We start from the raw sequence: 26,306 nt of genomic DNA on the forward strand, positions 1-26,306 counted from the left end.
GAAGGCCACACGCACCAGTTACCACGAAACACAGGGCAGGCTGAGCTCCCCTGGCAAGAGAAGACTCCCAGGTGAGGGCAAAGCAGAAACCCAGCCGCATGCTGTTCACAAGAGGTGCAGTCGGTCCCCAGACGAGGCGCCAAGGATTACAGACTCCAACACATGGAGGAACAAAACAGATAACAAGGAAAAATTCAAGACATCGGGCTTTTCATGGAAGAGGAGGGTTGGTTTCTATCCATTTAAAAAACCTGCAATTAAACATAACAGAAAAGAAGTCTTCCGTGCTAAGAAACATGGTGCTGAGACACATAGAGTGTGTTAACCAATGAGAGAAATGAAATCCTTCAGTGCCTCGGGACAGAACACCCTCTCAGATGTCAACCTCAACACAGAAACGCAGTTTAAACCACGTCACAAGCGTGGGGGTCTGTGTCCGCGCACACCACTCAGACCTCGCCCCGTCCCCACACACAGACGACAGACTTTTGCAAGTCTGCACAACACTCACCAGCAGCAAATGCTATTGCCCCAGCACCCACCTTGCCGGCATTCCCTTATTAACAGAACTGTGACTTGTTAAAAAAAAACAATTGTTTAAACTATATTCCTAACCCTCCTATGGACAGGGGTCATCACAGTTCAAGCCAATGAGATGTAAGGGTTTCCAGAGACGCTCCTTAAAGCAGGGACACTCAACCAGTGCCCCTCGCCTTGTTTCTTCGAGCCTGATACAGATGTGATGGCTGGATCTGCGCAGCCGTTCTGCAACCACAAAAGGCCAGGAAGACCGCAGACACTGCATGCCAACAACCACTGGCCACTGAAGTCCTCGTGGCATGAAAATAAAAATAACTCCTTTCCTTGTGTAAGCCCATTCCGCAGGATTTCTGTTTCTTAGAGTTGAATGCAGTTCCTAACTCAAGTGCAGTAAGCAAAATGTGTAATCAATCCAAAAATGATAAATCATATGTGTCAATATTCCCTTACTCCAGAGCAGTGAAATTCAAAAGTGGTAAAACACTTTAGAAATTTTTAAAACGATGTTAGCTGTCTCCTGAGCCAATGAAGCATCCAATCCTATGGTCATAAAACAGAAGATAACAGGACCAAGTACATTATATGTCAAAATCTGCGGAATGTCATTAAAGCTATGCTCAGAGGAAAAAATTAGAAAACTTAAATGTTTTTATTAACAAACAGGAAAGAATGAAAGTAAATGAATAAGGGTCAGAAAAAAAGGACAGGAGCGCAGGGATGTAATAATCAAGAAAGATAAAAAATAGAAGTGAATGAATTGGGAGCGGGAGGAAACAAGCAGGGGCAGAATCAGGTGAGCAAGGGGCTAACGAAGCGGAGGCGGGCCTTGCGACATCGCGCCTGCAGCTGAGAACGCAGTGTGTTCGCAGGGATGCTCGCCAGGACAGTGAAGCCGATCCTCAGTGTTCTTAGCATCATCATCACCATCATCATCAAGACAGCGGGAGGAAACTTTCGGGGTGATGGACAGGTTTACGGCATAGGATTTTCAAAGCAATACGTACGCTGTATTTACAGTAAGTGCATACAGAGGCCATTTATCTGATATTAAAAGCACAAATGGGGGAGAGAGAATAGAGGTTTATAGCAGCCAAGTCGCAGTATTTGGGAGGAGGCAGCATTTAAGCTGAGCTTTGAAAAGGGATAATTAAGATCCCAAAGGGCTGACAAAGACGAGGGGCATTTCAGGCTTAAGGCACAGAGACCTTCTCGAAAAGAGGAAACACACTCACACCTCTCTCCTCTCTCCTCAATCTTGCTACAGAGGCTGGACTTCTGGTCCAGGCACAGGAGGACCACAAGCCAGATGAGTTCTCGGGTCCCTCAGGCAGCGCTGTGAGGCGAGGAAGACAAGTATCTGCAGGACGGCCAGCCAGCAGATCCCTCCACACCCTGGAGTGGAAAACTCACCCCAATACTAACCAGTCCCTACCGGCAAAGGTGAGCTTTCATTTCATTTACTGGCGCTGCGTCCCTGAGGTCACCTCTTGCCCTCTCACATGTCAATGGGGAAAATTCTCTAACCCACTCTTCTAGAAAGAACATGTCATGATGTGTCATAAAGGAACATCCCAGTCTTGTGACCTTTCAAAATGCTACAATGAAGAATTTTAAAGGGGTGTTTTCACTGCTGAAGGCATTCAGACAGACACTCCTAGCTCTGGCCTGCACAACAGATGAACAAGAGGGAGGTGACATGCAGTCGGGGGCTCCAGGGTCCCTGGGTCTGCCCAGGACTGTTCATTAATCCTTGGGGGAGGGCCCCAGGGAGACGGAAGGACAGACAGAGAATGAGGGACCACCTGCTGAGGAAGAGAGCAGTGGGCAAGACGAGGCGCCGTCTCTGTGGCCACGGGAACCCATGGTGGGGCTTGTTCCCACACAGGTCTTACCTTTAAGGATCACAATTTACTTTTTTCTAATTCAAACTCCTCCTAATAATTCTGCCTCTTCTCTGAATTGAACATAGACAGAAACATACATAAGCCTAACAGACATTTTAACGTCTCAATTAAAGGTAATAAAATAAAAACTGAACAAGAAAAAGTTTAAACACTTGAAGTCTTATATGTGGGGAGTTTTAAGTCACCCGGCTCAGCCCTGAAGGATGCTTCCGTGTGCAACAGGACCCTCGATGAATCGTTATGCTGGAACAGAGCGCGGAGCAGGTTCGCCCATCTTGCCAAGCCTAACAGGCCATCACCTCTAAGGAAGTACCTTTTAATCTTAATGGGCTGGGAGTTAACAAAAAGTAAATCACCACCCTGTGAAATGAGCATGCATGCACTCTAAAGTAGCTCCCGCATGCTGGAACGCGCCAGGAAGCCTGCGCCAGGGTGCTCACCATTCAAATGAAGGCTCCTGCTGTTCTTCCTGTGCATTTCCTGGAATCTAAAGTGCCTGGGGGAAAAGTGTCTTGACTTCAAGACCAGTGTGCTTTCAGATATGGTGACTTAGCACATGCTCTTCCCTGGGAAACTAGGACCATGTTCCCGTGAGCACGATCACCCAGGGTACCTGCTCCGGGAATCACGCTCATGCAGAAGGCAGGGATGGAGAAACACAGCCCAGGCGGACAGCGATCTTCCCGAAGGAGGTGCTGGGAAGGGCGATGGCACTCCCACGGGCAGCGGGGGGGAAGCAGCAGAACAGGGGTACCAGCATCACTAACCACCCGCGAGTCCTCGAGCAGTCACTCCACCTCCCATGTGACGACCAGGCAGATGCGGTGAGGACCGCAGGGCCTGCCCCGCTTCCCACGCCTACGTCTGGGGACAGCTCTCCACTGTGCAGACAGAGGTCCCCCGAAACTCCCGCACGGCCCCGTGTGATGCACTCCAAAGTTACAGGTGCTTTATTTTTAGGCGTGACGATCTATTTTGAAAGTTCACCTAAAATTAGTGAAGGGGATTTTTGTGAAGCAAAAGAGACACGTTCAAGGTCTAGAAACATCACTTCCAGTAAGAGCATGAGCTGTTGCTATAAATCATCATGAAGCATCCAACCACGTAAGATGTTAGAACTACTTATTTCTTGGCTTCAGAAAATTCAACAAAGAATTCCCAAGCACACTGTGACAGTTGTCTGTGGGGGCGGCGGCCTGAGAGTCCCCCCAGGGCCCGGCCGAGTACCACCTGCAGACGGGATTCGGCTCGGTGCTCTGACCCAGGAGACGCAAGCCACTCTCAGCCTGGTATTACCACGTGTACACGGCATCCCAGGACACAGAGCGGCCCCCTCCGCGCACACGGAGGCATCGAGAGCCGGGCTGCCTGCAGACCCCCCACACCTGCCAGGTCCCACCAGTCTTTCACACGCACTCAGACCCACAGACCCAAAGCCTGCACTTGGACTCCCAGCAACCAGCCCAGGTATGGTAACCGCAGCAGACAGGTAGGTATAATACTCCACCTCGACCTGAACCCTGCAGCGTCCCCAAACCAGTGCTGGGACAAGATCACGTCCAAGGTCATTCCCGCTCGGGACTGATGTCAACCCTTTACTCACAAGCACCAAATAAAAATGTCACAGCATCTTATAAAACAACACTTTCTTTTTTATATATAAAGATTTTTCTTTCTTTGAGAGAGAGCATGAGCGGGGAGGAGAGAGAAGCAGGCTCTCTGCTGAGCAGGGAGCCCGACGTGGGACTCGATCCCAGGACCCCGGGACCATGACCTGAGCCGAAAGCAGACACACAACTGACCGAGCCACCAGGCGCCCCTAAAACAACTACTTCTGACCTACTTTTTTAAGTGCCCCTAGGCACAGGCTTCTAATTATTTTTAAAATCCGGCTTTCCTCGAAGGGATATAAAATACTGATCTTCCATCACTCTGCGTAAGCGTTGTCTGAATTCACGATAATCACGGCGTTGGCCGCTACCTCAGTGAACTTCTACTCAAAATCTACGATGAGCACCACACCACGCACCAGGAGTACGGGGACCCAGGAGAAGGTCTGCGCTTCCAGAATCTTCCAGAATCCCAGTCTCCAGCGAGTGTTCTTTCCACCAAGCACCTCCCCGACACCAGCCAGATGTCCTACAATGAAACCGATTCTGACGCTGCCTGGAGACAGCATCAGACTCCACAGGTGAAGGATTCAGTCCCCAAGACTGTGCCCCGTTCAGAGGCCATCACAAGTCCCAGCTGTCACCTGGGCCTCGGACCCTCCAGCTACACGGCCGCTCCTGGGGTCTGTGAGCAGCTCACAGAGCTCTGAGAAACACTACCCTTGCTGGATCACTGGTTTACTATAAAAGGCTGTAACTCAGGAACAGCCCGATGGAAGAGGTGCAGAGGGCCAGGTGTGGGAAGGGGGCGGAGCTTTAGTCTCCCAAATCTCCATGTGTCCACCAACCCAGAAGCTCTCCGAACCCCATCCTCTTGGGTTTTTATGGCATCCTCAAGACAGAGGTGCAACTGATTAAATCACTGGCCACTGGCCCCCCCCGAACTGCAAGTTCTGACCCTCCAGCGACATGACTGGTCCCCCCAGTAACTAGCCCCCACCCTTCGGTGCCTTCCAAACATTATCTCATTGCCATAAACTCGGGTGGAGTTGAAAGACATTTTAATGAATATCAAGACACCTTTATCACTCTTTTAATTTTTTTTAAAGAATATATTTATTTGTCAGACAGAGAGAGAGAGAGAGAGAGAGCACAAGCAAGGGGAGCGGCAGAGGGAGAAGCAGCCCCCCGCCGACAAGCAAGGACCCCGATGCGGGACTTGATCCCAGGACCCTGGGATCATGACCTGAGCCGAAGGCAGACACTTAACGACTGAGCCACCCAGGCGCCCCACCTTTATCACTCTTATCACTAAGGAAATTACAAGGGTTTTAGGAGCTCTGTGCCAGAAACCAGTGCCAAAGACCAAATATATATATATTTCATATTATAAATCACAGTTTCATGAAGTCTATCAGCAATAAAAGAAATGTACCCCCAAGGAGAAATAAAACAGGGGGTAAATGTGAGAAGCCAGGTGAGTGGGAATTAGAGAAGGAAGGAGTGAGGTTTTGGGGGCAGTCAAGGAAGGTCTGGAAAAGGCAGCTGAGCTCAGGAACAGCAACTGGCATTCACCGAGCCCTAACTGTGCGAGGGACCCCACTAGGCCCTTCACACATATCCTAGTCCATCCTCTCAACACAGGGAGTGCATTCTGTGCTCATCCACAATTTTCACATGGAAAAAACGTGTACTTTGAGACGGTAAGTAACTTGCCCGAATTTTAGAGTCTAAATTCGAACTCAGGTCAGTCTGACTCAGAAGGCAATGCTCTCAGGCACTAGGCTAAATAAAAGATGCTGCCTGGAAGGGACACGAGACACCCCAGCCCGGGGAAACAGCGGGGACAGAGTCCACGGCGACACACACGGGACGCTATCGGGAGACAGCTCAGCACAGCGACTCTGAGCACCCGCACAGAGCAGTGACCGTGTCCTGAGCACGCTGCAGACACGGCCTCCCGCGAGCTTCCCAACGGCTGGGAGGCGGCGCACGACACCGTCTGCAGGGGAGAAGTCTGAGGCCCGAAGGCTGTAAGTCCCACAGGAGAAAGGGGCAAAATGAGATTTATGTGATTCCCATCTATGTTCTGGATTGCTGGGAAACCGCTGTCCAGCAGACCTCTGGCTGAAGCAGGAGTCGAGGCGGAAGGACGGGGAAGGTCCAGAGGGTGACCTCAGTGTTTCAGGGTTAACCAGTGTCCCTTCTTCTGGCAAGGAACCAGGGTCTGCTCAGGTACACAGATCTATCCAGGGCCCAGGGAAAGGCTTCAGAGGGGAGGTGACCTGCCCCAAAAGGTATTTTAGGAAAGTCAGTATATCCGGGAAACCAATCTGAAGTTTATTGCAATGGAACTGATCTGAAGAATCAAAACTGTAGACAAAAGATTCCCCCAAAGCTGGAATTCGAGACAGGTGATAAAAACATTGCAAAGAAAAATCTGGCGATGTGTGAAAACCAGAGGGGTGGAAAAGAGACAAGGATCATCCTACGTTCCAAACCGTCTCCTGACAGGAATGGGGAAAACACAAAGAGAATGATAAGGATGAACTCAGACATCCTTGGGGACAGGGGGACATCTAAGTGGCAACAAAGCGCTGAACGGGACAGCACGGAGCCCTGCAACAGGCTCGCACAAACCTGTCCTGGCGAGGACCACGGGCTCGTCAGCTCTGCGGCGACGGGGACCGGTCCACCCCGCTCCCTGCTCTGCCCCCGTCACAGCTCACACAGACCAGGCGTGCGATAAATACTTTCTGAAAGAAGTATTATGATCCGATCTAAATTTATTCAGCTTACCCTCAAGGATACCATGACTCTGTCAAATACCTTGATGAAATTCACACCCACTCTCTTTATTATATTCTTTCTGAGGCCACGCAATCCTGTTAGAGAAAGAAATGAGGTCAATTTAACGGGAATTACTTTCAGTGAACCAAGCCTCCCCCTCCCAACAGCACTGTTCACGAACACCAAGGAGGAAGCTGCACGTGTTATGCTCGAAGACTCTGTCCTTGACAACGTCCCATTCAATTACTTTAAAGTGTTCTGGTTGAGGACGAGAAAGTCTCCATTACGATCGTTCATTCAAGTCACGTTTCAGGGGCCCACACACAGGTATGAATTCCCAAAGAGCCTCTGGAAAGAGGAGAAATAAAACGACAGCACGGACAAAGTGACGGCAAACAGCTTGCTATGTTCTACAGAATTCCAGAAAGGGGGGCGCTCAACAGTCGGTTGAGCGTCCGACTCTTGGTTTCGGCTCAGGGTCGTGGGATCCAGCCCCACATCCGGGCTCCGTGTGCAGCGGGGAGTCTGCTTGAGGATTCTCTCTCTCCCTCTCCCTCTGCTCCTCCCCCGCAAAACAAATAAATCTTCAAAAAAAAAAAGGAATTTCAGAAATGATTGACAGGACAGGTGAGTCTGAACTTGGGACTGTCCAGTGTCCATCCCCCTTGCTCCAACCTAGTGCCTGTTTTTCCCGTGGCAAGTCCCCCGCCTGACTCCCAGCTCAGTGGTTGGAGAAGCGCTGCAGGGGTGGACACAGGACCCACTGGGCAGTGGGCACATGCTCCTCCCTGCTCACAGTAAATGGCCCAGGAGCTGGCCTCGTCCATGTCCCTGGCCATAATGACTGATTTGGGGGATGGCCACTTGACCCAATTTGGGTCAGTGAGAATAAGAGCAGGGTTTTACTCGCAGACTTGCTTCTTTCTGCCAGGAATGTGAATGGCAAGGCTGCTGTGGAACATGGAGCTGCCATGGGCCACCAAAGGCCACCACGGGCCACCACGGGCCACCATGGGGCACCTGGAACTGAAGCCAACCCAGATGAAGGCAGAGTCAAAACTGATCCTGAGAACTCTGATCTAGCCGTATCGAAAGCTAGCCCTTCTGTGGATTTTTCAGTCTCTGAGCCAATAAAATCCCATTTTCAATTAAGCCATGTTGAATCAGATTATGTGCTTTCCGCGGAAAGACTCCTGGCTCACCTAATTGCCTGAGCGGCCCTCACTCCGAGGACAAGTTCAGGAAAGAGGCCGCCCCTCTCTTCCACTTAGCGATCTCGTTTCGCTGTACACACCATGCAAGCAAACCCCATGTGAAATTTTTAAGAACTTACAATTACAACTGCAGACACAAAAGCTCACTCTTTTCTAAGCCGTGATAACACGGGCAAAACAGAAAGGTAAACAGGCTACATAAGCCATTCCAGGAGGGACGATCTGAGGTCTAACCAGCTCATCCCAGACACCATGAAGCTCGATTTGCACCTCAGCCCCAAAGCTGCCACATGCCAAGCTGCTGAGGCCGTGGGAACCCACGGTGCCAGTGACAGACGTGCCTGCTCAAACATTTCTACCAACGGCAGCGAAGAGCCTCATCCCCAGGTTGCAGTGGCAAGAAACCAGGTATGACCCCCCCCCGCCCTGCAACCCAGATCACAAGGGTCTGCCAAGAAGAACACACACGGGGAAAGCAACTGGCCCCGTAACTACAGCGTGGATAAATGCACTGGAGGAAGGAAATGAACAGTTTCTTGGGTGGACTTCTTTCTATGCAGGGCCAAGCCCTGAACTTCTATATTCTTAATATTCTCTACCTTTTCATTTCGTGCCTGTATCTGACATGTATTGCAGGCTGGGATAGTTTTCTATTTACATACATTTGCTGTCTCCCCAGTTAGAGTGCGACCCCCTGAAGTCCAGGACCTCCTCTTTCCAGACCTAACAGTGTCTAACACAATGAAGATGCTCAGGAAACGTTTCTTGGAAATTATCAAAATATTACACCCTTGGCTAGCAATGAGTTGATAGTAAAATGAGTAATTCTGTCTTCCTTGCTCAAAATTAAGAAGTTACTATTTGGGATGCCCAGGTGGTTCAGTCGGTGAAGCATCTGCCTTTGGCTCGTGTCATGATCCCGGGGTCCTGGGATCAAACCCTGTATCAGGCTCTTCACTCAGTGGGGAGTCTATGGATTCTCTCTCCCTCTGCCCCTCCCCACCCCGACTCATGTGCACACTCTCTCTCTTTCTCACTCAAAAAAAAAAAAAAGAATAACTGTTTACCAAATAGCTCTAAAAACCACACATAAATGATTTAGCTCATTGACTTGGACTGAGTTTATCATAAGCGGGAAATGAAACTAGATTAAGAGGAAAGATCATGTCTCCTCCTTACTCTTCCCACTGCTGTACTTAAATAGAAATAGAACAAAGGCATAAAGGTTCAGGGTGCACACTTTGGCTCAACCTAAGGAATACACTCCAGAATGGGCCAAACTGTTACAGAGACTGTACCCCGGGAAGAACTGGCGATGGGGATTTCAGCAGGGACATCACGAGGTGGTGTGAGCACTGAAGGGGCAGCTAACACAGAGTCAGACAGAGCTAGACGGTCTTGGGTCCCACCCGTAAGCCTGCAAGTCCGCAGAGGTAGCTGCGTTCATTCTGAGCAATGTCCCAGCCTCATCGTGCAAGGCTGGGCTACTCCCCGAGATATACCGCACCCCCTTATTGTCTCATTGTCTTCAAATACCTGCAATCTCTCCCCTTGAAGACAGGCCACCGTCCCATAATGTTGGCATTCCTCCGGTCTACCGACGCAGGACAGGAAGGAGGTAGATCTGAGTATACCTTTGGTGCGTAACTTCTAGCAGAGTGCAGGACTGGATAATAGAGGGGGAGTTAAAGTTGCCAAGCAGATGACCCCCCCACCACGATAAGCCCTGCTCTATCCCCTCCCGCCCCATAATGCTGATTTTGTGGGTTACAGCGTTAGGTTGGAAGGAAGCAGAAAGAGAGAGATGACTTCACAAAACTGCTCTGGGGTTCCTTGCAACCGTTTAAGTCTTAGTCAAACATACACCTTTAAGAAGGTCTGAGTCATCATTTGACAAACTAGTATCCCTGTCTTGTTTTGCTTTCAGCTCTTTGACTACTTATTAACGATTAAATCTCCCAAGCGGCTGTTGGCCGTTGGCCAGGGAAGAGCGTGTGCAAAGGCCCAGCAGTAAAGAAAGCCAGCAGGGCTGGGAGACAGAGCTACTCAGAGTGGCTGGAACCTGGATTACACAGTGGGGGACCGGAGAGAGGTGAAAACGGACAGACACGCAGCACCAAGTCGGGAAGAGCCTCGTAAGGAGTGTCCGGTTCCCCCCCAGGGCAGCAGGAGGTCGCCGAGACGCCTGAAACAGGGCAGAGACGCAGTCAGATGTGTGTCTTGGGAATCTCGTCGCACGGACTGTGTAGAGAGCGGACCAACAGGGCAGAGAGGTGCGAGAGGTGGCAAGGAGCAGCAGTGAGGAGGCCGTGGGGACAACGCTGGTGGCTTGGACTGCAGACGGGCCGCGGGGCCGCAGAGGAGAACGGCGGACACGCGCAATAAACATCTGGCAGTAACATCCTAAGGACTTGGCCGTGGACCACACGAGGGGTGTGAGAGAGAGAGAGAGAGAGAGAGAGGGGAGTCAAGGATGATCCTGAGATTCCTGGCACGGCCAGCCGCGTGGCGGACAGCACCACGCACTAAGAGGGACACGCGGCCGGAGGGGCCGAGGGGGACGGGATTCAGCCTGGAGCAGGCTGATGCCCACGTGACATCCAAGAGGAGGTGTTCAGAAGGCAGGTGCCTGATCTGAAGCGGAGACAGAAAAGCTTATTAGCATTAATAATAATGTGCTCCTTAATATATGGAGCATAAGGGGGATCATGGGAAATGATGAAATTCTCCAGGGAAAATGTCGAATCCGACCCATGGCTAAGGGCAAAGGCGGCCACACCTGAATACCTTAGTCTCACAGCCTACGGGGGCATCTCGCCCTAAGCCGGGTAACGAGGGTGTCTTGCAACAGAAGTGCCACACCGTTCGTCCCTGTAAGAAAAGCGGCCCCCACGACCCGAATGTCCCCGTCTGCCGGCACCCTGGGATGTCAGTCTCAATACCGTTAGTGCTCACCTGTCGACAAAGCTTCCTCCCGAACCTCGTCCTCTCCGGGCTGATGAATGTTCCAGGACGTTTTGGGAAGCGAGGAGACTTCCTCGGGCGATGCCAGCTTCACCATATCCATGTGATTGCTCTGGAACTGGTACCTCGGGATGAAGCAGGTTTTGCCTCGCCGGAAAATGTCCTTGATGATCTCCTCTGTCTCGATTTCGTCTTGCATGCTCAGGAAGATGGAAATCCTTTCGGACTTTTGATACCGACTGTGGGCCATCACCTAAATGGGAAATGGCAGTCACATTGATCCCCCAAGGTTACACGTGCAAACACCAGTAGCGCCCCCCTTCACGGTGTTCATGCTTTCTCCCTTCTCTCTCCACCTTCTCCAGCTCCCTGAACTATCCAAACACAAATCACCAACGGGGAGCAGAGTGGCAGAGGGGGCCGGACAGGGCTGCATCCTGAAGCCCAGGGCTTGGTTCTGAACCCAGCAACCACCTCTCTGACCCCTTGTCGTCTTTCTCTAGCAGGAGCGAGAACTCGTTAGAAAGTTGCTGTCTGCACGCAGAATCCCAGGCCTGCCCTCCAGCCACATGTGCCGGCTGCCTTCAGTCACCCCACACACTGCCCTGAGCATCTCTGCCTTGCTTTAACTCTGAACCTCGGTTCTCACAAGCTTCTTCACTCCCTGGACTGTCAGGCTCATCTCCCCCTAAATTCCACCCATTTAAGCCAACTCGGGCGCTCGCTTCTCCTGATTTCTGCAGAACACTTACAACACTTAAGAGTGCACTTAACATTGACTTATGTATCATCGGGCTGATTACTAACTGTTTCACGAGTCCTAACTACAGTATTCTAACCAGGCTGTGAGCTCCTGGAAGCAGGGGACATGCCTGTCCTTCTTCAGCTCTGTGCACCTCTGTCCCCACCTCTTACAATTTTTCTGTCCAAACAGATGTTAAAGTGTTTGCAGAGATGGGAGGTGGGGATCCTGGAGAGGCGCAGTCCTTCTAGAAACAAATGCCCGGTTGCAAGAAGGTGGCCCCAGGATGAGAGAACGCCATCATGCTCAGTTTGTTCATGCATCAGGCAGGAGAGGGGCTGAGCTTTGCCAGCCACAGAGCAGTTAACCGCAGAACTGCCCCAGACTCACAAGTTAGCTCTTAGCTCCCCTTCCTTTTCTGTTCTTCCGAGCTAAGAAGACCCAGCTACCGCAACACTGGCTTATAAATAGGCCTGGTAGAAAGAGACAGATACAGAAAGTCAAGCTACTCCTAATAGAAAGGAGCGCATAGAAATTCAGTAGACAGAACACGCCAGACGGTGGCTGAGGAAGGAAGTGAGCTCCATCTCCTTGGGAAGTTACAACACTGTGACAAGGCCTGAAATAAGGCGAAACGAAAAGAAATGCGACACCCAGACCCTGCGCAGACCTGAGGCTTCTGGTACCCAAGTACTTTCCGAGAAAGTTAAGTGTCTGTCGTGTTTGTTCTCTTTAAAGAGAACATGAAACATCAAGAGCTGAATACGCAGCAATAGACATCAGTTAAAATTCAGGGCGAGGCTGTGTGTAAGCATTTATCTTTCCTACTTCCTGAAATCTCATTTATACGACAGTAAAGAAGCACGAAAAGAGAAAACCATTATAGCACTGAGAACAGGAGAACAGACACGTGACTACTTTCTGTGAGACAGAGAGGAGATGGGACAAACAGCAGCTGACATAAAACTCACAGGACATGGCTATGGGGCAGGAAGAACCCATCCCTCCCCAAGTGACTGCAAAAGGCAGAGATCCCCAGGAGATGTCACACCTTCATTCATAAATACAATAAAGGTTCAGCAAACATTTTAGGAAGCCAAAACACAAAAGAGAAGGACTATTGGGGGGGGGGTGATCCAGTGGGAAACCGAGATAATTCAGAGAATGGGGAATTTTTAAATTCAAATTCAAGATAGTTGCATCTATAAAATAACAACAGGCTGCTATGGAAAGAAAGCAATCAGAAAATCAAGAAATGATACTTGAAGATTAAAATTAAGAATACCAAAATTTGAAAGATCAGGAGAAAGACTTCAAGTAGGAGAAAAAGACAAAGAGATGGGGAAAGTAAAAAAAAAAAAAAAAAAAAAATCTTAAGAGACACAGAAAGTCAGCATAGGATTATCACTATTTGGTTCACAGGAATTGCAGAGGCACAAAGGCAAAGAAGTAATCAAAGATATAATAGATAAAGATACCAGTCTTCAGATTGAATGAAGGTCATGAGTGCTGAGCAGAACAAAGGAAAATATTTTTTAATTTGAAATTCAAACTATCAGTCAAATATGAGGGTAAAGACATTTTCTAATGCATAAAGTCTTAAAAAGTTTACCCCCATAGATATTTCTAAAAAGAAAAAAATTACTTGAGAATATACTCTAGTAAGATGGGAAGAAAGAAACCCAACCAGGAAGATACTGGGTTCGAGTAGCAGCCCTAACTCAGAAGCAGAGTGGGAGGAAGCCCAGGCTGTGCACTGGGCTAGAGCAGAGGGAGCAGGGGGCTGGAATGCTCTCGGGAAGAAAATGGATTTATTTAAACAAACAAAATGAAAAAGAATCTACTGATAAGATGAATGCATATTCTTGTTTTGCCAAAAAGGAAAAATAAAGGCGATCAGAAGCTCCTTGAAAAACACAGAGCTAAATTAGAAATGTAAATTCCAAATAGGAACAGACTAAAACATGTCACGATTTTGAGCAATTTAAGAGCATAATGAAAGAGAGTTCTCATAATGACACTTGAAACATTCTCCGCCTAGCTACATCTAGCGACATAGAAATATACATCCTTTTCTTATAATCATACAACTTCGTTTTACAGTGAATACTATCTATATAACCAATATATTGTAAATACTATTTACCTAAAGTCCAAATTTGGAAATCAGTCACAGAAAATGCTCAGTAGACTCAATCTAATTATAAACAGAACACAGGGGCACCTGGGTGCTCAGTTGTTAAGCGTCTGCCTTCGGCTCAGGTCATGATCCCGGGGTCCTGGGATCAAGCCCCGCATCGGGCTCTCCGCTTAGCAGGAAGCCTGCTTCTCCCTCTGCCTCTCCCCCTGCTTGTGATCCCTCTCTCGCTGTGTCTCTCTGTCAAATAAATAGATAAAATCTTTGAAAAAAAAATAAAATAAATAAAAAATAAAAATAAAACAGAACTCAAATATAAAACTTGACAATTTAAGTACGATGATACAGGGGTCAGAAATTGGCAGATGGAACAGAAGACAGAGTACAGGGCACTAATTTCCTTATTTAGTTGGGAGTCAAGATATGGCATAAAGTTGAATTTCTTCACCGTACATCGCTTTTCCGATAAATTTCTAAATTATAAAAAAAGCTGCTGTGTCATTAAGAATGTGCCTTTTAAAAAACGTTATTGAGAGAAAGGCATCACTTAGCACCTTTACTGAACGTGCACTATGGTAAAACACTGTTCTAATCACAGCATGTGGAGGTTTCTGGCCATGATCCATTGGTCGACCATGAAATCAATAGCAGGTTACAATCAGCATTTTTAAGTAAAACAATATAGTAAAGTTCACTGTATATAGTAAGAATTGTGAAACACTGGGCTGTGAAACATCTCTTGTATGTGTGTATTTGCAGGGGGTAAAATGTACGGAGTACGGAGGGTCATGGTCTGCTTTTCAGCTTTTCTCTCTCCTCTGTTGCCAGCTCTGAGCGGTCACCCTATTTTGTCACCGGTTCTGTGTCTGCGCAGCTACTGTTCCCACCTGGGATTTATGAACTCTAATCTTCTACAGGCAGACAAACCAAACTCATCTTTATTTTCCCCACACCATTCCAAAATCTGCTCCAGCTCCTCTGTGCCTCCCGTCTGGTGACCTTAAACCCCCAGCTCTGAATGTTGAAATCACAGGAGACTCCTCTCCTTTCCAGTACTCTCTGAGCTCTCTCCAACCAGTTGCCAGGTCCGGCTGATTCTCAACTGCACAGACTCCCGCTTTCCAAAATGCTGCCAACATGCTTTTCCTAAAGGATAGATCAAAAACACGTGTAGGGATGCCTGACCCGCTCAGTCGGTGAGGCACGAAACTCTTGATCTTGGGGTTGTGAATTCAAGCCCCGCCTTGCTTGGGTGTAGAGATTACTTAAAAATAAACTCCTTAAAAAATGTGAAGCACCAAAGTCATCCCTTTACCCACCTGTTTAAACCCTCACAATAGGCCTACAAGGATGACATTATCCCTTTAATGGATGAGGAATCAGACCCTCGGAGAGATTAGGAGACTCGGCCGTGGAGCCAGATTGGGCGCAGATCTGGGTAGCCCCACAGGCCGTGTTCACCAGCGTGCTTCTTTCTCCTGCCAGAATATTCTTGCACGTGCCACACCCCCTTCCCTCCACCTGGCCACGTCCATCTTCCTCCACGGGTGCATCTTGAACATCTTCCGTGGCGCTTTCTACAGCTTTGGCGTTCACCGTAGACCTGAGAGCACCGCGACTCTCCACGCAGCGCAGACGCTCCTTCAGAGCAACGACCAAATCTTTTTGGTCCCCGCCACCCGCACGTGGCCAGCGTGGACCGCAGCGAGCGCTCGCTGTGCGCGACCTAAGGCGCCAAGACCGAAGCACCTGCCGGCGAGGCCAAGCTCCTCCACCTGTCTGCTCGCCCCGGGCGCCCGGCACCGCCTCTCCCTGCAGCTCCAGTAACTCGGTGCGAACGTGCGCACCAACCCTGCACACCTGCGTGGAAGGAGGGGGAGGTGGGCTTGCTTGGCCGCTGTCACCCACGGGGACCTCGCACCTGGGAAGCGGGTGGACACGGAGCAGGGGAGGGTGAGGATGGGATCCGGCTGCACAGCTCACGGCAGGGCGCGCCGGACTGCCCAGGCCCGCCCCGCCTCGCGTGGACGACCCGCGCTCCCGGGCAGCGCGCGGGGGCAGGTGCACGGGCGCGCGCTTCTCCGCTCGCGTCCCCGAGGCGCCTGGGCTCTGGCTGCGCGTCCACGCTCCCGGGGCCTCGGGGCCCCTCGGGCTCAGTGCCCGCCGCTCCGCCCGCCAGAGCTCCCTGCCCCCACCCCGCGCTCACCTCGGCCGGCTGTCATCCAGCCACCTCCACCCTCGCCCTCCGTAGCCCGGGACCCCTTCGCCGCGCGCTCCCCCGACGGAAGGACGTGCGCGCCCCCGGAGGCGTCCCCCCGGCTCCCGCGGAGACGCGCGCGCGCCCGGGAGCGACGTGCGCGCGCCGGGCTGCGCCTGCGCAGGCCGCCACGCCAGAGCCCCCCTGGCCGTGCCGCGAGCGTGGCGGTTCGCTGCGGTGGCGGACCTCGCGGTCTCGCACCTTCTGGGCCAAGAGGCGGGACTGGCGCAGCCGCTCCTCGGCGCTCATCGCGCGCAGACGCTGCTTCAGCTCGGCCCGCAGGCTCCGCTTGGCGCTGCTCACGGCCACCGCCGCCATCTCTCGGGCTCCCCTGTGTTCGTCCCCGCTTCCGGGTCGCGGGCGCCCCGCCCCCAGCACACCTCCCGCCTGGGACCGGGTTCCTCGCGGCCAGGGGGAGGGTCCGGGCCCCGGGCGGCCCCTGGGGAGGGGGAGAGTCTGGGCTCGGGCGGCCCCGAGAGAGAGGCGGGGAGGGTCCGGGATAGGCGGGTTCCTCGGGGGAGGGTCCCGGCTCGGGGCGGCCCCGGGGGAGGGTCCGAGGTAGGCGGGTTCCTGGGGGGAGGGTCCCGGCCCAGGGAGGCCCTGGGGGAGGGTCCGAGGTAGGCGGGTTCTTCGGGGGAGGGTCCCGGCTCAGTGAGGCCCAGGGGGGTTCCGAGGTAGGCGGGTTCTTCGGGGGAGGGTCCCGGCCCAGGGAGGCCCCGGGGGAGGGTCCGAGGTAGGCGGGTTCCTGGGGGGAGGGTCCCGGCCCAGGGAGGCCCTGGGGGAGGGTCCGAGGTAGGCGGGTTCTTCGGGGGAGGGTCCCGGCTCAGTGAGGCCCAGGGGGGTTCCGAGGTAGGCGGGTTCTTCGGGGGAGGGTCCCGGCCCAGGGAGGCCCAGGGGGAGGGTCCGAGGTAGGCGGGTTCCTGGGGGGAGGGTCCCGGCCCAGTGAGGCCCTGGGGGAGGGTCCGAAGTAGGCGGGTTCTTCGGGGGAGGGTCCCGGCCCGGGGAGGCCCTGGGGGAGGGTCCGAGGTAGGCGGGTTCCTTGGGGGAGGGTCCGGAATAGGCGGGTTCCTCGGGGGAGGGTCCTGGCCCAGTGAGGCCCTGGGGGAGGGTCCGGGATAGGCGGGTTCCTGGGGGGAGGGTCCGGCCCAGGGAGGCCCTGGGGGAGGGTCCGGGATAGGCGGGTTCCTGGGGGGAGGGTCCGGCCCAGTGAGGCCCAGGGGGGTTCCGAGGTAGGCGGGTTCTTCGGGGGAGGGTCCCGGCCCAGGGAGGCCCAGGGGGAGGGTCCGAGGTAGGCGGGTTCCTGGGGGGAGGGTCCCGGCCCAGTGAGGCCCTGGGGGAGGGTCCGAAGTAGGCGGGTTCTTCGGGGGAGGGTCCCGGCCCGGGGAGGCCCTGGGGGAGGGTCCGAGGTAGGCGGGTTCCTTGGGGGAGGGTCCGGAATAGGCGGGTTCCTGGGGGGAGGGTCCCGGCCCAGGGAGGCCCTGGGGGAGGGTCCGGGATAGGCGGGTTCCTGGGGGGAGGGTCCGGCCCAGTGAGGCCCTGGGGGAGGGTCCGGGATAGGCGGGTTCCTCGGGGAAGGGTCCCGGCCCAGTGAGGCCCTGGGGGAGGGTCCGGGATAGGCGGGTTCCTGGGGGGAGGGTCGAGGCCCTGGGGGAGGGTCCCGGCCCAGGGAGGCCCTGGGGGAGGGTCCGAGGTAGGCGGGTTCCTGGGGGGAGGGTCCCGGCCCAGGGAGGCCCTGGGGGAGGGTCCCGGCCCAGGGAGGCCCTGGGGGAGGGTCCGAGGTAGGCGGGTTCCTGGGGGGAGGGTCGAGGCCCTGGGGGAGGGTCCCGGCCCAGGGAGGCCCTGGGGGAGGGTCCGAGGTAGGCGGGTTCCTGGGGGGAGGGTCCCGGCCCAGGGAGGCCCTGGGGGAGGGTCCCGGCCCAGGGAGGCCCTGGGGGAGGGTCCGAAGTAGGCGGGTTCCTCGGGGGAGGGTCCCGGCCCAGGGAGGCCCTGGGGGAGGGTCCGAAGTAGGCGGGTTCCTCGGGGGAGGGTCCCGGCCCAGGGAGGCCCTGGGGGAGGGTCCGAGGTAGGCGGGTTCCTGGGGGGAGGGTCCGGGCTCGGGGCGGCCCGGGGGGAGGGTTAAAGGTCGGCGGGGGACCTCCCAGGGGGGAGGGTCCGGGCTCCGGGTGATCCCGGGGGAGCGTCGGGGGAGGGGGCTGTTGTCCGGGCTCGGCGCGGCCCCAGGGGTCGAGTGACCGCCTGGCCCCGGCTTCCCGACCCGGCTGTGGCCCGGCCTGGGCTCGGGGAGGGGCGCCCGTGGGGGCCGCAGCGCTGGCGCGGATTCCTGTGAGTGAGCCTTGCGGTCCTGAGGAGCTGTGTGGGGCCTGACCAGAGCGCAGGGGCAGGCCGATGAGAAGTACGCAGGATGCACAGATCTACTGGTTAAAGCGAAAATGATTTAGTTTTTTGGCAAAAACACTCCTTTCTCTTTTCCAGGGGGCGGGAGGGAGCCGGTTTATTACCGAGGGACAGGACAGACCGTTGATGCGGCGGATGCCTTTGTGTTCACCTCTGCGGAATTTAGGACTCAGAGTAAGTTGCCCGGTTTACGACAGGTTCAAGGTACAGCAGTGTTTTCACTGTGCAATGCCTGGAACTTGGGCCTCCTGGGAAAGCTCTGTTCCTTCAGGAACAAACAGTGGGGAGATGGAGACACCAAGGTTTCTTTGTCTTGCAGAGCATTTACCTGGACTGGGAAGAAGGAAGACCATAATTCAAGGGACTAACTCAGTGTGGAGAAAGGCTCTTAAACTCTAGATTTACCCCTCACAGGTTGACACCAGTGACCCGATGAAAAGGTGAGAGGGTTCGTTTATTTTACAGGTAAAGAAATGGAACTGTAAAATAACGAGAAGTGAGAAAATTTAGTTAAGTTTTATGTTAATCAATTTTACTGAAGTTCCTATGGGAAAACAAACATTCAGGAAGAGCCAGGAAAACACGGAAAATGAAAGGCCCCCCTGGGGAACTGGCCCTTCCAAACCTTGAAACATACTTTAAAACCTCTAATTACAATAGTATGGACTGCCACACGGTGGAACAATGGAATAGAATAGAAAGCACGGAAATAGACCTGAAGCCATATGGAAATTTAGTATATGGCAAAGATGATGTCTCAAATCCCTGGGGCCAGCTTCAACTTTTAAATAAATGGTCCTAGGAGAGCTAGAGAGCCGTTTTTTTAAAAGATAAAATTATGGGTCCATATTTCACACCATACATAAGAAAAAATTCCAAATGAATTAAGGGTCTAGTGTAAAACCTGAGATTGTCAAAGCCACAAAAGAAAAGTAAATGGACTTGATCAAAATTAAACACATTAGTACATTAAAGGACGCCATCATATATCTGATAAGGGAATTGAGTCCAGAATATATAAAGAACTCTTACAACTCCGCAATAAAAGAAGATAATCTATTTTAAAGCGGGCCAAAGACTTAAATATAGACAGGTCTCCACATAAGATATACAAATGGCTAATAAGCATATGAAAAGATGTCAGCATCATTAGTTATTAGAGAAATGCAAACCACAACCACGAAGAGATACCACTCACACACACTCACGTGGCTATAATCAGAAACACAGAAGAGTGTTGGCGAGAATGTGGAGAAACGAGCCCTCGTGCTCATGGGAACGTGAGATGCTACAGCATGGATGGGCCTAGTGACAGGCCACACGAAAGGCCACATACTGTATGGTCCCATTTATATAAAATATCCAGAACTGGGCGCCTGGGTGGCTCAGTCGGTTAAGCGGCTGCCTTCGGCTCAGGTCATGATCCCAGGGTCCTGGGATCAAGCCCCACGTTGGGCTCCCTGCTTGGTGGGGAGTCTGCTTCTCCCTCTCCCTCTGCCTGCCTCTCTGCCTACTTGTGTTCTCTATCTCTCTGTCAAATAAATAAATAAAATCTTAAAAAAATATATATATATCCAGAACAGGCAGATCCGTAGAGACAGCAAGTAGATGAGTGGTTGCCTGGGGCTAGGAAGGAGGGGAGTGGAGTACGGGGTTTCTGTTTGGGGTGATGAAGATGTTCTAAAATTAGATTGAGATGGTAGTTGCAAAGCACTGTGAATGTACTAAAAACTGCGGAATTGTACATTTTAAAAGGGTGAATTTAATGTCCATTACATCTCTGTAAAATAAACAGTAGTATAAAAGAAAATCTACACGTATCTGCTCATTTCTGAAAGAAGAAAATGCAATACATATAAACTGGAAACAGACTTTGGGTCCCCTAGGGAAGAGGTGAGGACAGGGTGGGGGAGTGGGAAGGGAGTAGCCACGTGACAAGGGGAAAGTGGTGTTTCTTCGACGACACCAGTCTGGGTAGCTCTGACCCTCAGAAGCATGCCAGCATCTGCATACACGCGTGTGCCCATCCATACAGCCAAGGTGTGGAAGGAAGCCGAAACAGTGCAGGCGGGGACAGGACGGAGCTGCGCTGGATGTGGCTAAGAATCACCACGACATTGGATGGTGGAGAAGAAAAGAACCAACTTAAGTAACTTCAGAAAACAGCATTTTGGCTGTCTACTGTAAGACTAGAGACTAAAACAGCTCTACACTAATATAGCACTCCAGTTAAGACATTTGTTTTCCATAGGGTTATAAATTAAATTAGTAATTGTGAAACTCCTTTATCTGTGTTCTAGAACTGAGCAAATAAGTAAATACATTGTAGATAATGAGAGTCCCGGTTTCTCCCCATCAGGAAAAACAAGTTACAAATAAGGAAGGAGTAAAGGTTGGAATGAACCCTGTTGTGTTGCCTTGGAATTGGAAGTGTTGATATAAATTTGTGATTTTAAATATATATACAAATGGATAGAGAAATAGAGATATGTGCTACACACATATACTTATGTTTCCTAGTTCTGTTCATGAGAGGACCTAGAAGCAATGACCCTCCATAGCAATGAAATCTAGCGTCCAGATCTTGGTTTCCAAATGTCATTTTCCAACAAAAATATAGGGCTTCCAGAGTTGAGGCAGGAGCAAGATGGGCCTGGACTATCTGGTGGTGCCACAAGGTAAGAAAGTGATCCCAACGGAAGGGAGCATGTCCGAAGGGGAGCTGGGACCAAAGCTCGGACCATTTGAGCAACAAAATAATAATTTAACTCTATAATCCATGAACTAAAATAAATATCCATAGTCCATGGTGATTGATAAATGAATAATGATAAATAAATAACAAGAAAACAAATAGTCACAGCTCCTTATCCTATAATTCTAGCTAATAAATGTGGAAGGAATGATGGAAACCAAGAATCACCATTAGGCAAACATTGCACTTATAATCAGTGCAGGTAAGAATTGTTGATGGGGGCTAAAATCAGCAGGCAAAAGAATAAGAAACAACATTTTTGTGGTCTCAAAGTATCTCCCTGCAAGATACTTAATAGATGTTAACATGGTGCAGTATTACGTAGATGTAATATGGTGCACTAAAAAGGACACAGATTGTTTATGTGGTACTCCTTCCTGCTAGGAAAATCAGGAAAACTTCAGTCATGAAGAAACAGCAAACCCAAATTGAGAGACATTCTATAAGCACCTGACCAGCACTCTTCAGAAGTCTCAAAGTCCTGGAAGCCCAAGAAACTTGGGGATTGGAGACGAAGGAGACGGGACAGGATAGTTAAGTACAGTCAGCTGTCCTCGATGGGCTTCTGGACCAGAGAAAGGGCCTTAGTGGGAAAACCGGTGGGATTCAGGGAAGGCTTGTATGTTAGGTGATGGTGTGGTATGGACATTAGTTTCTTTCTTGGATACCTGTACTAAGATTATGTGAGATGCTGTTGAAAGTTAGATGAAGGAGGGCGCCTGGGTGGCTCAGGTGGTTAAGCGACTGCCTTCGGCTCAGGTCATGATCCTGGAGTCCCGGGATCGAGTCCCGCATCGGGCTCCCTGCTCAGCGAGGAGCCTGCTTCTCCCTCTGACCCTCCCCCTCTCCTGCTCTTTGTCTCTCATTCTCTCTCTCTCAAATAAATAAATAAAATCTTTAAAAAAAAAAAAGTTAGATGAAGGGTATACGGGAAGTCCATTTTTGCAACGTTTTCTGTAAGATTAAAATTGGTTCAAAAGAAAAGATTAAAAAAAAAACTTCAGTAAACAAACTTGGTGGAAGCATGGAATGGGAGAGACCATCCTGTGAAAAAACTAGTTTTAGTTGACTCAATACACATTTACTAACCACCCTACCCACCTGTTACATCAGGCTCCTAACTGATCTGCCAGCGATCAAACTCTGCTACAACCTGGTCTCAGCACTGCCAAACTTAGCTTCCTTAGGAAGAAAGCATTCTCATCCTATCACGGTCTCTTAAAATTCCTTTGGTAAACACCTGCCATCATAGGACCGCTCCTCTCAGCTACCTGTGCGGCCCTGCTGCCTTCCACCCCCTAGCACGGCGCCTTGCCCTTCCAGACCCCGGGGCGTGGCTGACTGCCGAGCTGCCCTAACGTGCTGATGGGGAGAAGGTTTTCGTCGCTGGAATTCTTCCTGGGAAAGCACCGTGTAGATGACTTTGGTTTTGTTTTTTTTTAGAAGAAAGACTTTGATAAGGTACTTGGTTTTTAGACCAAAAGCCACGATAATAAAAAGATGGTCCCTAACCTGTTGTGCGTAAGATGGTCAGAGAAGCTTCCGTTGCATCCCAAGGGAAGGGGTGTCCAATAGACTGTGGCGGGGCTGACACAGTTGCCCTGCACTTGAGGTGGGAGCAGGGGAGACAAGCCCCTGGAAGCCACAGCCAGGAAGAGGAGCTTGGGAAGCCGTCCGGGGGGGCCTCCTCAGTTGTGAGCTGTTCCTCCCACCCGTCTCCCTGACAGAGCGTCCGTGCTCCTTATCGCAGGGCAGTGGGAGTAGCTTCTTGGGGTTACCGCCGGCCTGCTGGGCATGGGCGAGAGGAGAGTGGCCGTCTGAGCTGGAGGAGCCCGTCAGGGCTGCCCAGCACCTACTGACGTTGCTCTGCCACCTCAGGAAGGTTCTGGACATAGAAACCATGACAGCATTACCGTGAGGTTTTCACTGCACAGAAACAGGCTTGGACACCATCCGTGGCTTGCCCAAGCTTACTGTGTGGAGCTACTACGTGAAAGAAATCAGGATCTGCGAAACCAAGGCTCAGCCGCCGCCTCTTGTGTCCCAGCATGTCCTCTCCGCCTGCTCTGGTCCCCCGTGGCTGTCAGCCTGGACCACGTGTACCAGTGGCTTGCATCCTCGGAGCTCAGCGCTGGACCCGGGACGGCTCGAGGGCTGGGTGGATGTTGGTGAAGTCGGCGGGTGAAGGCTGGGTCATGAGCAAACTCAGTGGGAAAGCAATCGGTTGAATCTAGTAAAATCTCAAGCTCTGATGGAAGTCCAGGTCAAGAGAAAAGACCCCTTGTACTCTTCACTGGTCAAACCGTAGCTGGAGTACGGAACCACGTTGAAGAGAGACTTGACAAACCAGGGAGTATTCAGAAAAGGGTGCCTCCCTCAACTCTAGTGGCTAGCCATTCTAGAAATTTAAAAAGGCAAGTCAGAACGTCCCCAGGGAAACCCGCTGATTCACATCCACGATGCTGTGCAGGTTGCACACCTCCCCTGCAGCGAATTGCGTGGAAATTTGCACGTGGGTGGGGATGGGCAGGTTCAAAGAGGGAGTAGCAGAAGTGAATAGAGTTTCCATCATCAAAAGTGAAACAAACACTGAATTCACTTATACGCTTGGTCTCGTTCTTACATGCATAGACCCAAGACGTAATTTCCATCAGCACACCAAAATGCGATCCATTTACCAAGACCTGCTGCTCTGAGCGTGGTCCGTGACCCCACAACGTCAGCACCGCCTGGGACCCTGTCAGGCAGGCAGGGCCTCAGGCTCTCCCCAGAACCTGTATTCTTATCTTAACAGATCCCCAGGTGATTTGTATTCATATCAAAGTTCAGGGAACACTACCACAGATTGGTGTATAAGCCAAGTGCCAATTTGCAGGAAGAAATAGAACTTTCATGCAAACTCCTGCACAGATCATCCCCTCCGTCTAGACAGGTCAGGAGGTGTCTGATGACCCGCACCTCCTCCCCCACCACCCGCCCGGTCACCAGGAAGTGGTGTCTCTGCTGAAATCCTGAGGTGGAGTAAGCACTAACCAGACCACAGGGTGGGTGAGAACGGAGAGGGGAGGTGAGGGAGTTTTCTAAGAAGAAGCAACTAAGAAGAAGAGGGCAAAGGCCCTCAAGGAAGCAACATTGTGACTGACCTGACAGAGGAATTGAAAGATGGCTGGAAAGGCTCCTCTGCAGAGAGAGGAAGCAGATAAGGCTGAGGGGCTGGGCCCGGACCACGGACCACGTGGGTGGTTTTGATTTGTCTCTTTGTGTTTTAATAAACTTTTTTAAAGACTAAATTTACGTAAAGGTTGTAGAGGAAATACAGAGTCCCCGTGTGCCCCTCCCCCAGACCCCCAAGGTTAGCACGGGCGTTACCATGGTACCCATGTGTCCAAGCCAGGAAGCCAGGGTCCATACGCTGCTGTTAGGTAAACCCCAGACTTCGTTTGGGTTTCTCTAGTTTTCCTACTGACGCCCGTGTTCTGTCCCAGGGTCCCATCCTGTTCAGTCGCGCTCATCTTGACTGTGCTCATTTCTCAGACTTCCCTTGTGCTTTGATGACCTTGACAGTTTGGAGGAGTGCTGGTCAGGTATTCTGTGGAATATCCCTCAATTTGTGATGGATGTTTTCGCGGGGTTATGGGCTTGGGGAGGAATACCCCAGAGATTAAATGCCGTTTTCATCACATGATACTGAAAGGTACAAGCCATCAGCACGCACTAACTGTGGTCGCCCGGCTAATGCCACATGGGCCAGGCTTCTCCGTCGTGGCGTGGTTTCCCCTTTCTACACTCTGTTCTTTGGAAGCAAGTCACTAAGTCCAGTGCACAGTCAAGTGGGGAGGGAAGATGACACAGAGTTTCAGGGAAGAATCTGAGTTCCTAAGAGTAATGAAAAACCACTGAATGAGTTTAAGCAAAGGGGTGACGTTGGATTTACTTTTCAGATGAGGATGCCAGCTGTACCGAATGTACCAGACGGGGTCAGCGATGGATGAGGGTGGCCTGGATGGAAGTAATGGTAGCTTGGATGAGTGTAGGAGTTAAGGAGCTAGAAGGAGAGACATGGATGGATGAAGAGATATTCAAGAAGTGAAGTTGCCAGGATTTGGTTAATTTGGGGTTGAAGAACAGGAATAAAGGTCAGGAAGGTTCGAGGATGACTCCCGGAAACCTAGCTCATGATTTGAGCAGCTGGTTGAATATCAACAAGGTTGAAGGTCAAAGGACACGCTAAATAGGCAAACAGAGCTGCCGAGGACTCCCAGGGGAGGGAGCCCCCGAGCTCCGGGGCTTATGTACTGGACAGACGCCTCTACTGAGCCCTGGAGGCTTTGTTTTCCTGGGCGTCCCTGGCTACTCTGGAGGGCTCTATGTGCTGGGTAGAACCCTGTAACAAGAAAAGAGCGTTGTCGGGCGCCTGGGTGGCTCAGTTGGTTAAGCGACTCCTTCGGCTCAGGTCATGATCCTGGAGTCCCGGGATCGAGTCCCGCATTGGGCTCCCTGCTCGGCGGGGAGTCTGCTTCTCCCTCTGACCCTCCCCACCTCATGCTTTCTCTCTCTCTCAAATAAATAAATAAAATCTTAAAAAAAAAGAAAAAGAAAAAGAAAAGAGCGTTGTCTAGTTCAGTACTGCGTTGACTCTTGGGGAAGAGGGTCTTCCTCGTTTAGTCCAAATCTGTGCGAACGCGGTAACAATTCAGCGGGCACTTGCTGCGTCTCCATCGAGGACTGGAAGCCCTAGTACTGTGCGTGCACGTACCCGCAACAGTGGGGATGATGCTGCTTAATCTCTGCATCCCCAGAGAGCTCTGTGGGCGTGGGGTGGGGCCTCATGATAGAGTCATCGCCATCCGTGTCCCCCCAAGTCTGTCATCTTCGGAAGCCCTACATCATCCCAGGCAGAAATCAGGAGGCTAGGAGGAACGCAGAGTGCGCCCAGCACGGCGGGATGAGCTCGGGTCGTTCACAGGGCAGGTGGGCCGTGGAAAGCCTTGTCATGAGA

General features: G+C 51.7%; 1 protein-coding gene across 8 annotated transcripts in view; it reads right to left on the reverse strand.

The window, feature by feature from the left end:
* MTHFS (methenyltetrahydrofolate synthetase) overlaps nt 1–16,636 on the reverse strand; it is a 37,586-nt gene extending 20,950 nt beyond the window's left edge. Inside the window, exons 1-5 of one of the 8 annotated variants that reach the window (XR_010404786.1) lie at nt 16,360–16,636; nt 11,014–11,275; nt 9,595–9,724; nt 7,092–7,192; nt 16–6,939 (exon numbers count right to left, since the gene is read on the reverse strand). Coding sequence is in view for 5 of the 8 variants with exons in the window: in XM_064569770.1 (XP_064425840.1) it covers nt 9,595–9,724; nt 11,014–11,275; nt 16,360–16,476 (509 nt within the window). In the remaining 3 variants the exon portion in view is untranslated. Of the gene's footprint in view, nt 1–15; nt 7,193–9,594; nt 9,725–11,013; nt 11,276–13,988; nt 14,142–16,107; nt 16,250–16,359 lie in introns of those variants that run through there. The other 7 variants (XR_010404784.1, XR_010404785.1, XM_064569773.1 and 4 more) reach the window with 7 other exon arrangements.
* Between the last annotated feature and the right edge of the window lie 9,670 nt (nt 16,637–26,306).

The sequence above is a fragment of the Mirounga angustirostris genome, unplaced genomic scaffold (genome assembly GCF_029215605.1).
Source record: "Mirounga angustirostris isolate CCGP_5_RB_7025 unplaced genomic scaffold, mMirAng1.0.hap1 SCAF_9, whole genome shotgun sequence".
In the NCBI taxonomy this organism is placed as follows: Eukaryota; Metazoa; Chordata; class Mammalia; order Carnivora; family Phocidae; genus Mirounga; species Mirounga angustirostris.